Genomic DNA, 13,477 nt, shown 5'->3' with positions numbered 1-13,477 from the left:
TGTAGGTCAAGAAGCTCAGCAACCAGCTAATTGGATCGCAGTTTAGTCAGTTTTCATTGTAATGGGAGTGGCAAGCCAATTGCCACTGAACTCCCACATTTAGGTTGTTGATGGCATTTCCATGCATCTCTGCTCCTTCTAGATGTGACAACCACTACTTTACAAAGTGCAGCAGGGAGCAACTTCGTGGGTTGCTGCAATGCATCTTGTAGATGGCGCACACTGCTGCTGCAGTTGGAAGAAAGAAATGGTTAAGGTGATGCCTTGGGTGTTCATTAAGCAAGCTGTTTTATCCTGGATGGTATTGAGCTTCTTCAGCGTTATTATAGCTATACCCATCAAGGTGAGTGGGAGTATGCCACCACATTCCTGACTTGTGCCTTGTGGAGTGAGTAGGTTTTGGGGAGTTAAGAGGTGAGTTACTTACTGTAAAGCTCCTTACCTCTGGACCTGATCTTGTAGCCACAATGTGGCTAATCCAGTTCAGTTTCTGGCCAGAGGTAGATGGTTATTATTTAATGCCATGATCATTGTTATAGAGCACAAAAAAGGGGGCAATAGATGTAGTCCAGTTTATAATGGACTCACAGTCTGGAATTGCACATTTGTACTGTGTGCCATGGTTCAAACCATCACAGCTTCTGGATTTTAAAATTACATGTTTTTTAAATCTAGAACTGCAAGCTAGCCTCAGTTGGAATTTTTAAAGTAGATCTGATCACTATCCTTTAGGGAAGGAAATCTGCTGCCTTTATCTGGTCTGGGCTCGATGTGACTCCAGGTCCACCTCACTATGGTTTATTAGTAACTACTCGCATGGACATTAGGGCAGGCAACAACCACTGGTTTTAATTAATAGCTGTACCCAAGTCATAGTCATAGAGATGTACAGCATGGAAACAGACCTTTCGGTCCAACCCGTCCATGCCGACCAGATATCCCAACCCAATCTAGTCCCACCTGCCAGCACCAGGCCCATATCCCTCCAAACCCTTCCTATTCATATACCCATCCAAATGCCTTTTAAATGTTGCAATTGTGTCTGCCTCCACCACTTCCTCTGGCAGCACATTCTACACACATACCACCCTCTGCGTGAAAATATTGTCCCTTATGTCTCTTTTATATCTTTCCCCTCTCACTCTGAACCTATGCCCTCTAGTTCTCGACTTGACCCGTCCCAGGGAAAAGACTTTGTCTAATTATCCTATCCGTGCCTCTCATGATTTTATAAACCTCTGATCCGTCCCACGGAAAAGACTTTGTCTAATTATCCTATCCGTGCCTCTCATGATTTTATAAACCTCTAATAAGGTCACCCCTCAGCCTCCATCTCTCCAAGGAAAACAGGCCCAGACTATTCATCCTCTCCCTCTTGCTCAAATCCTCCAACCCTGGCCAGCACCTCGTAAATCTTTTCTGAACCCTTTCAAGTTTCACAACATCTTCCTGATAGGAAGGAGACCAGAATTGCACATAATATTCCAACAGTGACCTAACCAATGTCCTGTACAGCCGTAACATGACCTTCCAACTCCTAGGAGGAGAAAGTGAGGACTGCAGATGCTGGAGATCAGAGCTGAAAATGTGTTGCTGGAAAAGCGCAGCAGGTCAGGCAGCATCCAAGGAGCAGGAGAATCGACGTTTCGGGCATGAGCCTGAAGAAGGGCTCATGCCTGAAACGTCGATTCTCCTCCTCGGATGCTGCCTGACCTGATGCGCTTTTCCATCAACACATTTTCAGCTCCCAACTCCTACACTTAATGCTCTAATCAATAAAGCATACCAAACGCCCATGAATAAATGTAAATACACATTATACATGCTGCATACTGTGTTACACAACAGTCCTCAAAGATGCATGTTGTAAATCAATATTGCTGGTTGCAAATGGAGATATATTAGATACGAAATCCGTGTACTTTAAACTATCCACATGGACTCAACAGGTCGGTGTGAAAAGCGGAAGTACATTAGTTGTTCCAGAAAGCCAAGCTCACTCAGCCCGGAGGCGATGTCGATTGGAGTCAGCTGAGAACTCACATGATACTGATTCGAGCCGAAGGGATAGAAACTCACCATTTCACAAGGACAAGAGCTGGCGGGTAGTGTGTATCTTTTCATTTTTTACGGTGTTTGATGAACGGTGCTGTGTTAGTTGCTCATTACCTCGCGATTTGGGATCAGGGGTGTGTTGTACTTTCCTATCTGATTTGGGATTGCTGTGTTGCTTGTAGACTAAACTTTGTGATACCGGGGAACGTTATAAAGCCAAGATTTTCGCACAGGAATCTATTATTGCAGCAAAACAAAAAACAGTTTACATTTGTTGTTGTTGAACCTATCTTTCCAATTCCACTTGTCTTTGTCCCTGGGCGCTTTTTTAACGGAAATTCCCTGCTATCCAGTCTCGCTTCTCTATTTGCGTTTCGTTCAGGGACAGGCCTGAGTGTGGAGGTTTAACATCAACAACCACAGGAGTTAAAAGTTCAAATAGAACTTTGTCATGACTTTATCTCTACATATGAGGCCCATCACAATTCAGTTGTCACACGCGTACGTTCCTTTCTTATAAGAGAACCAGTCGGGTTCATGCAGCGCAGTGGTCGTGTCCGAACCTCTGGCCCCGAAGTCCTGGGTTCAAGTCTCACCTGCGCGACAACAGAAACTTGCACGACAATGGAAAATACATCTATTGATCTAAAACCGCCTCCGCGAGCACTTAGCCAAAAACGGGGAGGCGATGACCAAGTGGTTTCATTTCTAATCGATTGAAAAAGCCTATCTGATTCACTAACGTCCGGTAAGGAAGGAAGCTGCCATCCTTGCAGACCCACAGCAATGTGGTTGGCTCTTAATTGCCCTATGGGGTAAGCAATACATGCTGACCTGATATCCTGGAACGGATAATTTTAAAAAGTTGCCTGCAGTGGTTTATGGGCTTAAATTTTGACCTAAAATAGAACATATATATATAGAACATAGAACAATACAGCACAGAACAGGCCCTTCGGCCCACAATGTTGTGCCGAACATTTGTCCTAGCTTAAGCACCTATCCATGTACCTATCCAATTGCTGCTTAAAGGTCACCAATGATTCTGACTCTGCCACTCCCACAGGCAGCACATTCCATGCCCCCACCACTCTCTGGGTAAAGAACCTATCCCTGACATTCCCTCTATACCTTCCACCCTTCACCTTAAATTTATGTCCCCTTGTAACACTCTGTACCCGGGGAAAAAGTCTCTGACTGTCTACTCTATCTATTCCCCTGATCATCTTATAAACCTCTATCATCTTATAAACCTCATCCTTCTCCGTTCCAATGAGAAAAGGCCTAACACTCTCAACCTATCCTCATACGACCTATTCTCCATTCCAGGCAACATCCTAGTAAATCTCCTCTGTATCCTCTCCAAAGTTCCACATCTTTCCTAAAATGAGGCGACCAGAACTGCACACACTACTCCAAATGTGGCCTTACCAAGGTCCTATAGAGCTGCAACATCACCTTACAACTCTTGAATTCAATCCCTCTGCTAATGAACGCTAATACACCATAGGCTTTCTTACAAGCTCTATCCACCTCAGTGGCAACTTTCAAAGATCTATGAACATAGACCCCAAGATCCCTCTGCTCCTCCACCTTACTAAGAACCCTACCATTAACCCTATATCAATCTTCGTATCGCCTGCAAATTTACTGACCCACCCTTCGACTCCCTCTTTCAAGTCATTAATAAAAATTACAAACAGCAGAGGACCCAGAACTGATCCCTGTGGAACTCCACTTGTAACTGGGCTCCAGGCTGAATATTTACCATATCCCACCACTCTCTGACTTCGACTGGTTAGCCAGTTCTCTATCCGACTGGTTAGCCAGTTCTCTATCCAACTGGCCAAACTTCCCTGACTTTCCGCATAAGCCTACCATGGGGAACCTTATCAAATGCCTTACTAAAATTCATGTACACTGCATCCACTGCTCTACCCTCATCCACATGCTTGGTCACTTCCTCAAAGAATTCAATAAGACTTGTAAGGGAAGACCTATCCCTCACAAATCCATGCTGGCTGTCGCTAATCAAGCAGTGCCTTTCCAGATACTCATAAATCCTATCAGATCTTATCAGATCGAATGGATCAGTTGGAGAGATAGTTAGAAGCAATGAGGAATTTGCAGCAGCAACAGTATGTGATGGATGGCAGTGGTAACCCGTACTGATACTGTCATGGTCAGCACATTAGGTGTACATTTTTGTATAATATGTCCTTGTCTGCATACAAATTCGTATCCTCATAATTTCACTTGTCTGATGATGAGGCTGAGATAAACTATATACTTTGCAGTTTAGAATGGTGAGAAGTGTTAAAACATTGAAGATCGAAGGGATAGCTGGGGAATTTCAATCAAGGGGCACAGTTTTGGTTAATCTTTTAGCACTGAAGAAAAATCTCTTCAATCAGAGGGTTGTGAATCTAATGATGTTATCTACCCCAGTATTGTGGAAATGTGGAACCAAAGCCTGAGATCAGCCCCAATCATGTGGAACAATGGAGCAGGTGCATCCTATGGACTACTATTGTTTCCATTCATAGCCTCTTTCCACACTGTAGAGATTCTATTTGGTCCATCAAGTCTGCACCAACTCTCTGAAGAGCATCCCACCCAGACCCAGACCCCCATCCTATCCCCATAACCCTGTATTTACCAAGCCTGCACATTATGAGCAATTTCCCACGGCCAATCCACCTAACCTGCATATCTTTGGACTCTGGGAGAAACCAGGACACCCAGTGGAAACCCATGCAGACACAGAGAATGTACAGACAGTCGCCCAAAGCTAGAATCGAACCCTAGTCCCTGGCACTGTGGGCAGCAGTACTAACTACTGAATCACTGCTCCACCTCGATAAGGGCTCTTTTGGTGCAATGGTAATGTCTATATTTCTGGCCTGGAAGCCTGTGTTCAAGTCCCACCTTCTCCATAGGTGTCTTTTCATATCTCTGAACAGGTTGATTAGAATATATTCTGTTGCTGCTGTTAAAGGTTCTGATGGTGTAGTAGTAGTGTCCCTGCTTTAGAACCAGGAGGCCTGAATTTCTGTATTACCTCCTGAGCAAGTTGAATTATATAAAAAAAACTTTGTGCTATCCTTGTGTTAATATTAACTATTCAAAGATAGTTGGGGGGAGATAATGGGATGGCTGTGGCCTTTAATATAATTTTGAAAGTATCTTGCAGGTACAGACCAGGAATTTTGTTTGTTTTGATCTCACTATGTACAGTGTGTATTGTGTTAGTTGGGCATTTGATATGGGAGGGAAAGTATCCAGTGTGGGTGGGAGTGTAAAATTAATCAGAGCACATCAAAAGGTAATGCTGGTGTGAGATGTGATTCAAAGTCCCTTGTTTTACATAATCGGCCCTGCCCCAATACCCAGTGAGAGGCAGAAATAATAATTGGTATCGGCATTTTTTGATTTTTAAAATTAATTAGAGCTCAGTGTTGTGCTGCTTGTTTACACACTAAGACCTTCAAAAATTGATTATATATTTATTTCAATTACTGTACCACAAAGAAGCAAATAGTGAAGGTTCATGGTTGTATCTTTGAAGTTGGCTTCTTTTTTCAGCAGATTTCAATAGAGCAGTGGGCGTGATTGGTGAGGAAAGATGGGAAAGTGACTGAATTTTCACTCTTTCAATTTCCCATCCATGAGTTGTGGGTGCAACAAGTTCAGGAGCACAGACTTCAGTACCATACTAGAATGTGTCTGAGCTCATAGTCTTTGCAGTATTCAGTGCCTGCAGTGGTTCCTTGATATCATGTGGAAGGAATTCAATTGTCTGAAGGCTTGAATCTGTGAAGCTGGGAGCCTCTGGAGAGTCCAAGTTGTTTGTTATTTGATTGCATATAATTTATACATCTCTGGAATTTAATGAGAATTATAACCCTTACTTTGGACTTCCTTTTGCTCCTGTAGGTTTGTTTTTTCATTTTTGAATTTTAAGTTGTACTAAGAGCTCATCCTATTTTGAAAGTATTGTTAAGTTTCTATGTCGTGCAGGTAATAGTCGTACAGATGTACAGCATGGAAACAGACCCTTTGGTCCAATTCATCCATGCAGACCAGATATCCTTAATTAATCTAGTTCCATTTGCCAGCACTTGGCCCATATCCCTCCAAATCCTTCCTATTCACATGCCCATCCAGATGCCTTTTACAGCATCATCCTCTGCGTGAAGATGTTGCCCCTGTGGTCCCTTTTATATCTTTGCCCTCTCACCCTAAACCTATGGCCTCTAGTTCTGGACTCCCCCCACCCCAGGGAAAATACCTTGTTTATTGATCCTATCCATGCCTCTCATGATTTTATAAACCTCTATAAGTTCACCCCTCAGCCTTCGACACCCCAGGGAAAACAGCCTGTAGAGCCTTAGCAACTTCCTTGTAAATCTTTTCTGAACCCAGTTTTGTACCCAACGTAATGAATGGAATAATCTTTCAGTTACTTGTTTTTTAATTATTGGAATTATTATACAATTTCAGCATCTTTCATTATCATCGCTATGTAATAACGTATTACAATTTGCAATATATTGAGTACTTCCTTCGAGCTCTAGCTATTTTATTGCTGTTCTGAATGGTGTCTTTATTGAATCTGCTCAGTTTGAAACCAGGGTGCCCAAAGCATGATGCCACATCAGTTATCTCCATCGGGATTGAATGGCATATTTTAACTTGTCAAAATGTATTTTGATGAATAATTGGAACTGTCAATGACAGATGTCCCTAATAGTTTATGTAAATGGTCAATAATTGTCACTTTTATTCCTGTCAATCAAAGGCAAACACATTCATCTTTAAGGCATTTTTTGTTCTGTGCTTTGTGGAACAGGTTGGTTTCCTGAAGAACGTTATGCAGCCCGGAAAGTTGCTGTTGATATCCTGCATGCAGGTCCTCTTCCTCTCAGTCAGTAAGTATAATCCATCATAGAATTCCTTCAGTGTGGAAACAGGCCATTCGGCCCAACAAGTCCTCATCAACCCTGTGAAGAGCATCCCACCCTACCCCTGCAGCCTGACACTTCCCATGTCTAATCCACATAGCCCACACATCCCTGGTAAGTTATGGGCAATTTAGCAATTTAATCCAACTAACCTGTACATCTTTGACTGTGGGAGGATACTGGAGCACCTGGAGGAAACCCATGCAGACATGGGGAGAATGTGCTGAGTCACTGGCGCTGTGAGGAAGCAGTGCTAACTACTGAGCAAATTGTTAGAGTAAACTTCACAGCCAGCCCCCAGGTTCCATCTTGTGCAGCAATCCTTGTTGGTTTTACTCCATAGACTTGACACAGTGTAAATTACAGTTGAGGGAGATGTACAGTAAAGTTGCAATAATTTGCAGCATTTTCTGTTTCATGACTCATGGTAGGGCTAATATGTAAGAGGTATTGTGTTCAATGTTGTGTCTAGCGGATATGAGGTGCAAATTCTCACTATCAATATCCCTTTTACAAAAGGGTATAATTTCTTGCGTGGTCTCCAGATCTATCTTTCCGATCAGGCACTGATTCCATTGACATCTCAGTTTAATTCCAGATGGGTGTTGTATTTTTCCAAACTGTGCAGCAGACCTTTAGTTTTATTATACTTGCTTTAAAACACATAGCTGTTGCACTTCCCTTTTATTAAAAACAATGTTAATATTGCAATACTTGCAATCCAAGAAGAGTTGTTGCACCTCTTAAAATATTTCTACAATTATTCTCTCAATCCAACATTAAAACTGTAGAAGGGTTCAGCGGAAATGACGGGATGAAGGAATATTCTCCTGCCTGTTTTCAGTCTTTTCACTCCTGTTTTGAAAGTGGCCGGATTGCCTACTCCTGAGTGGATCAGTTCACAGAAGAGTTTTGCTTTCAAGGGTGTTCTCCCCTCATGCACTGACTTTGAGTCAACATTGACCCATGGGTTTCTCCAGCACTCCAGCTTCTGAGTTTTTAGATATGAAATACTGAAGAGTGCCATTGCACAATTCAACATTAGGGGACTGTGCTGCTGCTGCTGCTGCTGCTCAAGGTTCACAGTGAGCATTTCATCTCCTCTCTTCACTTTTCCTCTTTTTGTGTCTCTTACTTGCCCTCACCTCACCTCCCCTGCAGGAAGAGGCAAGTTAGGAATGTGATGGAAATGAGTTTGGAAATGAAAAGTTTATTAAAGAGTTTTAATTTTATTTGAATTTTCTAAACATTCTTATGTTCTTGCTGATATGAATATGAATTGCCACCCATTGAAAATATCTGTTCCAAAGGTCTCCAGCAGCAGCTCTGTGATATCATACAATAATTGTTAGAAGCAAGAGGCATTGTCATTCCTGTTGAGAGGGAAAGTTATCAATGAACTCACAGGATGTTTTGCTCACAGTGGAGAGGGGAAAGGTTTCTATTATGCTAACAGCCTTGACCAAAGGTGATTATGAATTTGCTTTCTGCTGAGTTTGGCATGTAATATCTGTGTAGACCAGAAAAGCAACCACAGACAAGTGTCCGAGTGTAACTGAATTTTTGAGATTTCTTCAACACAATGTATTCTGTGATTGCAAAAAAAAATGAGACTACTCACATGTTTGACTGGAATATTGCGCATCAGATATTTTGAGTGTGTAGTCGAAATGATTAAAACAAAGTACTGTGGAGACTGGTGATTCCCTCATATCTCTGAAATGTACTTGCCTTCTGTAATCTACTTTTCCAATTACATTTTCTGGATTAATGGTGCTGGAAGAGCACAGCAGTTCAGGCAGCATCCGAGGAGCAGTAAAATCGACATTTCGGGCAAAAGCCCTTCATCAGGAATACAGCCAGGAAACGTTAATTTTACTGCTCCTCGGATGCTGCCTGAACTGCTGTGCTCTTTCAGCACCTCGAATCCAGAATCTGGTTTCCAGCATCTGCAGTCATTGTTTTTACCTTTTCCAATTACATTGTCTATTTGTGGAATGGTTAGGGTAGTTTGACTATGATAAATGTATTATAAAATTGCAGGATTGTTATAGAGTCATAGGGTTGTACAACACAGACAGACCCTTTGGTTCAACTCATCCGTGCTGACCAGATATCATAAATTAATCTAGTCCCATTTGCCAGCATTTGGTCAATATCCTTCTAACCCTTCTGATTCATGTATCCATCCAGATATATTTTAAATGTTAGATTAGATTAGATTACTTACAGTGTGGAAACAGGCCCTTCGGCCCAACAAGTCCACACCGACCCGCCGAAGCGCAACCCACCCATACCCCTATATTTACCCCTTGCCTAACACTATGGACAATTTAGCATGGCCAATTCACCCAACCTGCACATCTTTGGAATGTGGGAGGAAACCGGAGCACCTGGAGGAAACCCACGCAGACACTGGGAGAACGTGCAAACTCCACACAGTCAGTCGCCTGAGGCGGGAATTGAACCCAGGTCTCTGGTGCTGTGAGGCAGCAGTGCTAACCATGCACCTCCACTACTTCACTGGGCAGGGAATTCCATAGATTCACAATTCTCTGAGTGAAGAAGTTCCTTCTCAATTCGGTCCTAAATCTGCCCCTAATTTTGAGACAGTGCCCTCTTGTCCTATTTTCACATGCCAGTGAAAACATCCTCTCTACTTCTATCTTATCTATTCCTTTCATAATTTTATATGTTTCTATAAGATCCCCCTCATGTTTCTAAATTCCAATGAATATAATCCTAATCTACTCAGTCTCTCCTCATAAGCCAACCCCCTCAACTCTGGAATCAACCTAATGAACCCCCTCTGGTGCCAGTACATCTTTTTCTCAAGTAAGGAGACCAAAACTGCATGCTGTACTCCCGGTGTGGCCTCACCAGCACCCTAACAGCTGCAACATAACATCCCTGCTTTTAAACTTGATCCCTTTAGCAATGAAGGACAAAATTCCCTTTGCCTTCTTAATTACCTTGTACTTGCAGGCCAACCTTCTGAGACTCATACACCAGGGCACCAAGGTCCCTCTGCACAGCAGCATGCTATGATTTGATACTATTCAAGTAATAGTCCGTTTTACTGTTATTCCTACCAAAATGGATGATATTGCATTTATTAACATTGTACTCCATCTGCTAGACCTTTCCCCACTCACTTAAACTATCTATGTCCCTTTGCAAAGTTTCAGTCCTCTGCACACTTTGCTCTACGACTCATCTTAGTGTCATCTGAAAACTTTGACACACAACATGTAGTCCCCAACTCCAATTCATCTATGTTAATTGTAAATAATTGCAGTCCCAACACTGATTCCTGAGGGACACCACTAGTCATTGATTGTAAACCGGAATTGCACTCCAAAGACTCTTTGCTTTGGAATGTCTTCACAGAATTCCAATAAACTAGTTAACCTTGACCTGCCCTTCATGTACCCATGCTGCGTCTGCCCAACGGGACAAATTCTATCTGGATACCTTGATAATACACTCAAGCATTTTCCCCACTATAGAAGTTCAGCTAATTGGTCTATAATTCACCATCTTTTGTCCATCTCCCTTTTTTAACAGTGGCATCACATTTGCAGTTTTCTAATCTGCTAGAACTGCTCCAGAGTCCAATAAATTTTTGAAAATTACCACAAGTGCATTTGCTATTTCTCCCACCATCTCTTTTAGTACCCTGGGATACATTACATCAGGGCCAGGAAACTTATCTACCCTTAGCTCCATTAGTTTACCCAACACTACCTCTTCCGTGATAATGATTGTTTTCAGGTCCTTGCTTATCTTCGTGTCTTTGTTAATTACTGGTATGTTATTCATGTCCTCCACTGTGAAGACCGACACAAAATATCTATTCAGTGCCTTGGCCATTTCATCATATCACATTACTGAAGACATCCTTCTCATCCTCTAAAGGACCAATGTTCACTTCAGCCACTCTGTTTTATATCTCTATAAGAAATGTTTGCTACCTGTCTTTATAGTTTGCTAGTTTTTGTCTCATAATCTATCTTACTTTACTTTATAGCTTTTTGTGGCTTTTTGTTGACCTTTAAAGTTTTCCAAATCTTCTAGTTTCCTACTGATCTTAACCTTCTCTTTCATCTTGTAGCCTCCCTTATTTCCTTAGACACCCATGGCAGATTACCCCTTCACTTAGTCCTTCCTTTTTTCACTGATATATACTTTTGCTGAGAACTTTGAAAAATTGCTTTGAAAGTCCTCCATTGTTCATCAACTGTCCCACCATAAAGTCTTTGCTTCCAGTCTACTTTAACCAACTACTGTTGTTGTGGTTCTGTTCACCGAGCTGGGAATTTGTGTTGCAGACGTTTCGTCCCCTGTCGAGGTGACATCCTGAGTGCTTGGGAGCCTCCGGTGAAGCACTTCTGTGTTGTTTCCTCAGGCATTTATAGTGGTTTGTCTCTGCCGCTTCCGGTTGTCAGTTCTCCAGTCGAACTCATGTTGCCTGAGTTCGGGACAACACTACTATTATAGGACAAGCCAAACAGAGAACAGCCAGGGAATTCCCAGAGGCATGGCACTCATCCACAGATTCAATCAACAAACACATCGACCTGGCCCCAATATACCGGCCACTGCAACGGATAGCTGGAACTGACAACCGGAAGCGGCAGGGACAAATCACTATAAATGCCGGAGGAAACATCACAGAAGGGCTTCACCGGCGGTTCCCAAGCACTGAGGATGTCACCTAGACAGGGGACGAAACGTCTGCAACACAAATTCCCAGCTCGGCGAACAGAACCACAACAACGAGCTCCCGAGCTACAAATCTTCTCACAAACTTTAACCAACCACTCCCTCATCCTATTGTAGTCTCCCTTACTTAAGTACAGGACCTTGGTATTGGATTTTGTCTTTGCACTTTCCATCTGTATGCTAAATTCAGCCATATTGTGATCGCTCCTTCCAAGAAGATCCCTAATTAAAAGATTATTAATTATTCCTGCATTATTACACAGGGCCACATCTAGGATAGCTTGCTCCCTCGTCTGTTCCATTTACATACTGTTCAAGAAAACTATCGCGGATACATTCAATGAACTCCATTATGCCAATGAACATTTATTTGTTTTACTAAGGGTGAAACTTGTCAATGGTGCTGAGACACAATTCTTTCCTTATTCTACACTTAAATAGGCAAGTAAGTAAGGTATTTTAGCTTTATTATTATTATTATTGTGTTTTTGGAAAAGCCTATGGACCAGATTTTGTTGATACTAAATCAACTTTGTCCCCACGGTATTCACTGGACAGGCTGCAGGGCATTTCTGATACGACATGACTGGGAAATTTCAGAGCTTGCAGCAGGGCAGGTAAATTTCCTGAGAAACTTTACACTACTTTCATTGCAAAATTATAAATAATATATTCTAGAAAAATCCGTATGTTTCTGAACCCATGCAAAGCTTGATATAAATAGGAGATGCAATTTATAATAGATTAACCTCTTTTAAAGATTTGAGTATTTAACAAATCCTTTTGGGAATTTCGATCAGTTTAAGTATAGGGTGATTTGTGGCTAACAGTCCCAAAAGCTCTTGGGAAGAGGGCCAGATAGTGTAAAAGAGTTGGCAGTCAATTTTGCAACAGCGACATTAACATAACCTCTACTATAGTCTCTGGAAGAAATATTTCATTAGTTCATTTTAATTTGTTATTATCTCAGTAGAGACCAACAGTATGTTTATTGCTTTTGGAAATCTTTAAGTTCTAGTATTTAGGAATGAAGTCACATAGTTGATTGTCCAAAGTAAAATAATTTTGTTGAGCACAAATCAAAACATGAATACTAATAACTACACTTTTATTTTCAGTAGTCATTTATGTTAAAAGACAATGTTAAAAATTTGTTGAAATACACTGAATTTACATGTACACTAAATCAAATTTCATTAATTTTGTTTGACCTACACTCTGAAAAAACTCGTCAGATACTCACCAGAAATTGGAACATAAGCTCCTTGCTTGAGTGCTGTTTCAAATATTTCAAACACGAAACCTGAGAACTCTTGTGCCTTCTGCCTACTTGGCCTTTTAAGTCTTGTTCAGTCGTGCCACCGTGATAGTTTTCCATTTTATCATGGGCATTGCTAGAATCGTAAGTGTAGCCACCTCAAGTCAGACTCTATTGTTCTAACGGGCTTTAATGCTGGGATCTTGAGCCTGAGAGCTTCTCTTCTCATTCTTGTCTACTTCAAGAAGTCTAACTCAATGTTTGCAGATATCAACGTTTAACTCCCATTGGTCAGCACATAGAATTTCAACTGAGTTCAGCATGAGCAAAATGTTTCCTGTCTGTTCTAAACTAGAAGTGCCTGAAAGCAACCACACACAGGAATCTACATTCACTTGTAATAAATTGTATGAAAATAGGGTAAACAAAAATCCATCTCCCAAATGGTTTCATCAGTTACTGGAAGTAAGTCTCA

General features: G+C 41.7%; 1 protein-coding gene across 3 annotated transcripts in view; it reads left to right on the top strand.

Annotated features, from left to right (window-relative positions):
• Window positions 1-232: 232 nt before the first annotated feature.
• LOC122562793 (transcobalamin-2-like) overlaps window positions 233-13,477 on the top strand; it is a 59,853-nt gene continuing 46,608 nt past the window's right edge. The window contains exons 1-3 of one of the 3 annotated variants that reach the window (XM_043715987.1): window positions 233-343; window positions 1,950-2,105; window positions 6,908-6,986. In XM_043715987.1, the coding sequence (XP_043571922.1) occupies window positions 248-343; window positions 1,950-2,105; window positions 6,908-6,986 (331 nt within the window). In that variant the 5' untranslated portion in view covers window positions 233-247. The other 2 variants (XM_043715986.1, XM_043715988.1) reach the window with 2 other exon arrangements.

This window comes from Chiloscyllium plagiosum, chromosome 25 (assembly GCF_004010195.1).
Source record: "Chiloscyllium plagiosum isolate BGI_BamShark_2017 chromosome 25, ASM401019v2, whole genome shotgun sequence".
Lineage (NCBI taxonomy): Eukaryota > Metazoa > Chordata > Chondrichthyes > Orectolobiformes > Hemiscylliidae > Chiloscyllium > Chiloscyllium plagiosum.
Note: the sequence above shows the minus strand (reverse complement) of the source record. Positions and strands in the feature narration are given on the sequence as shown.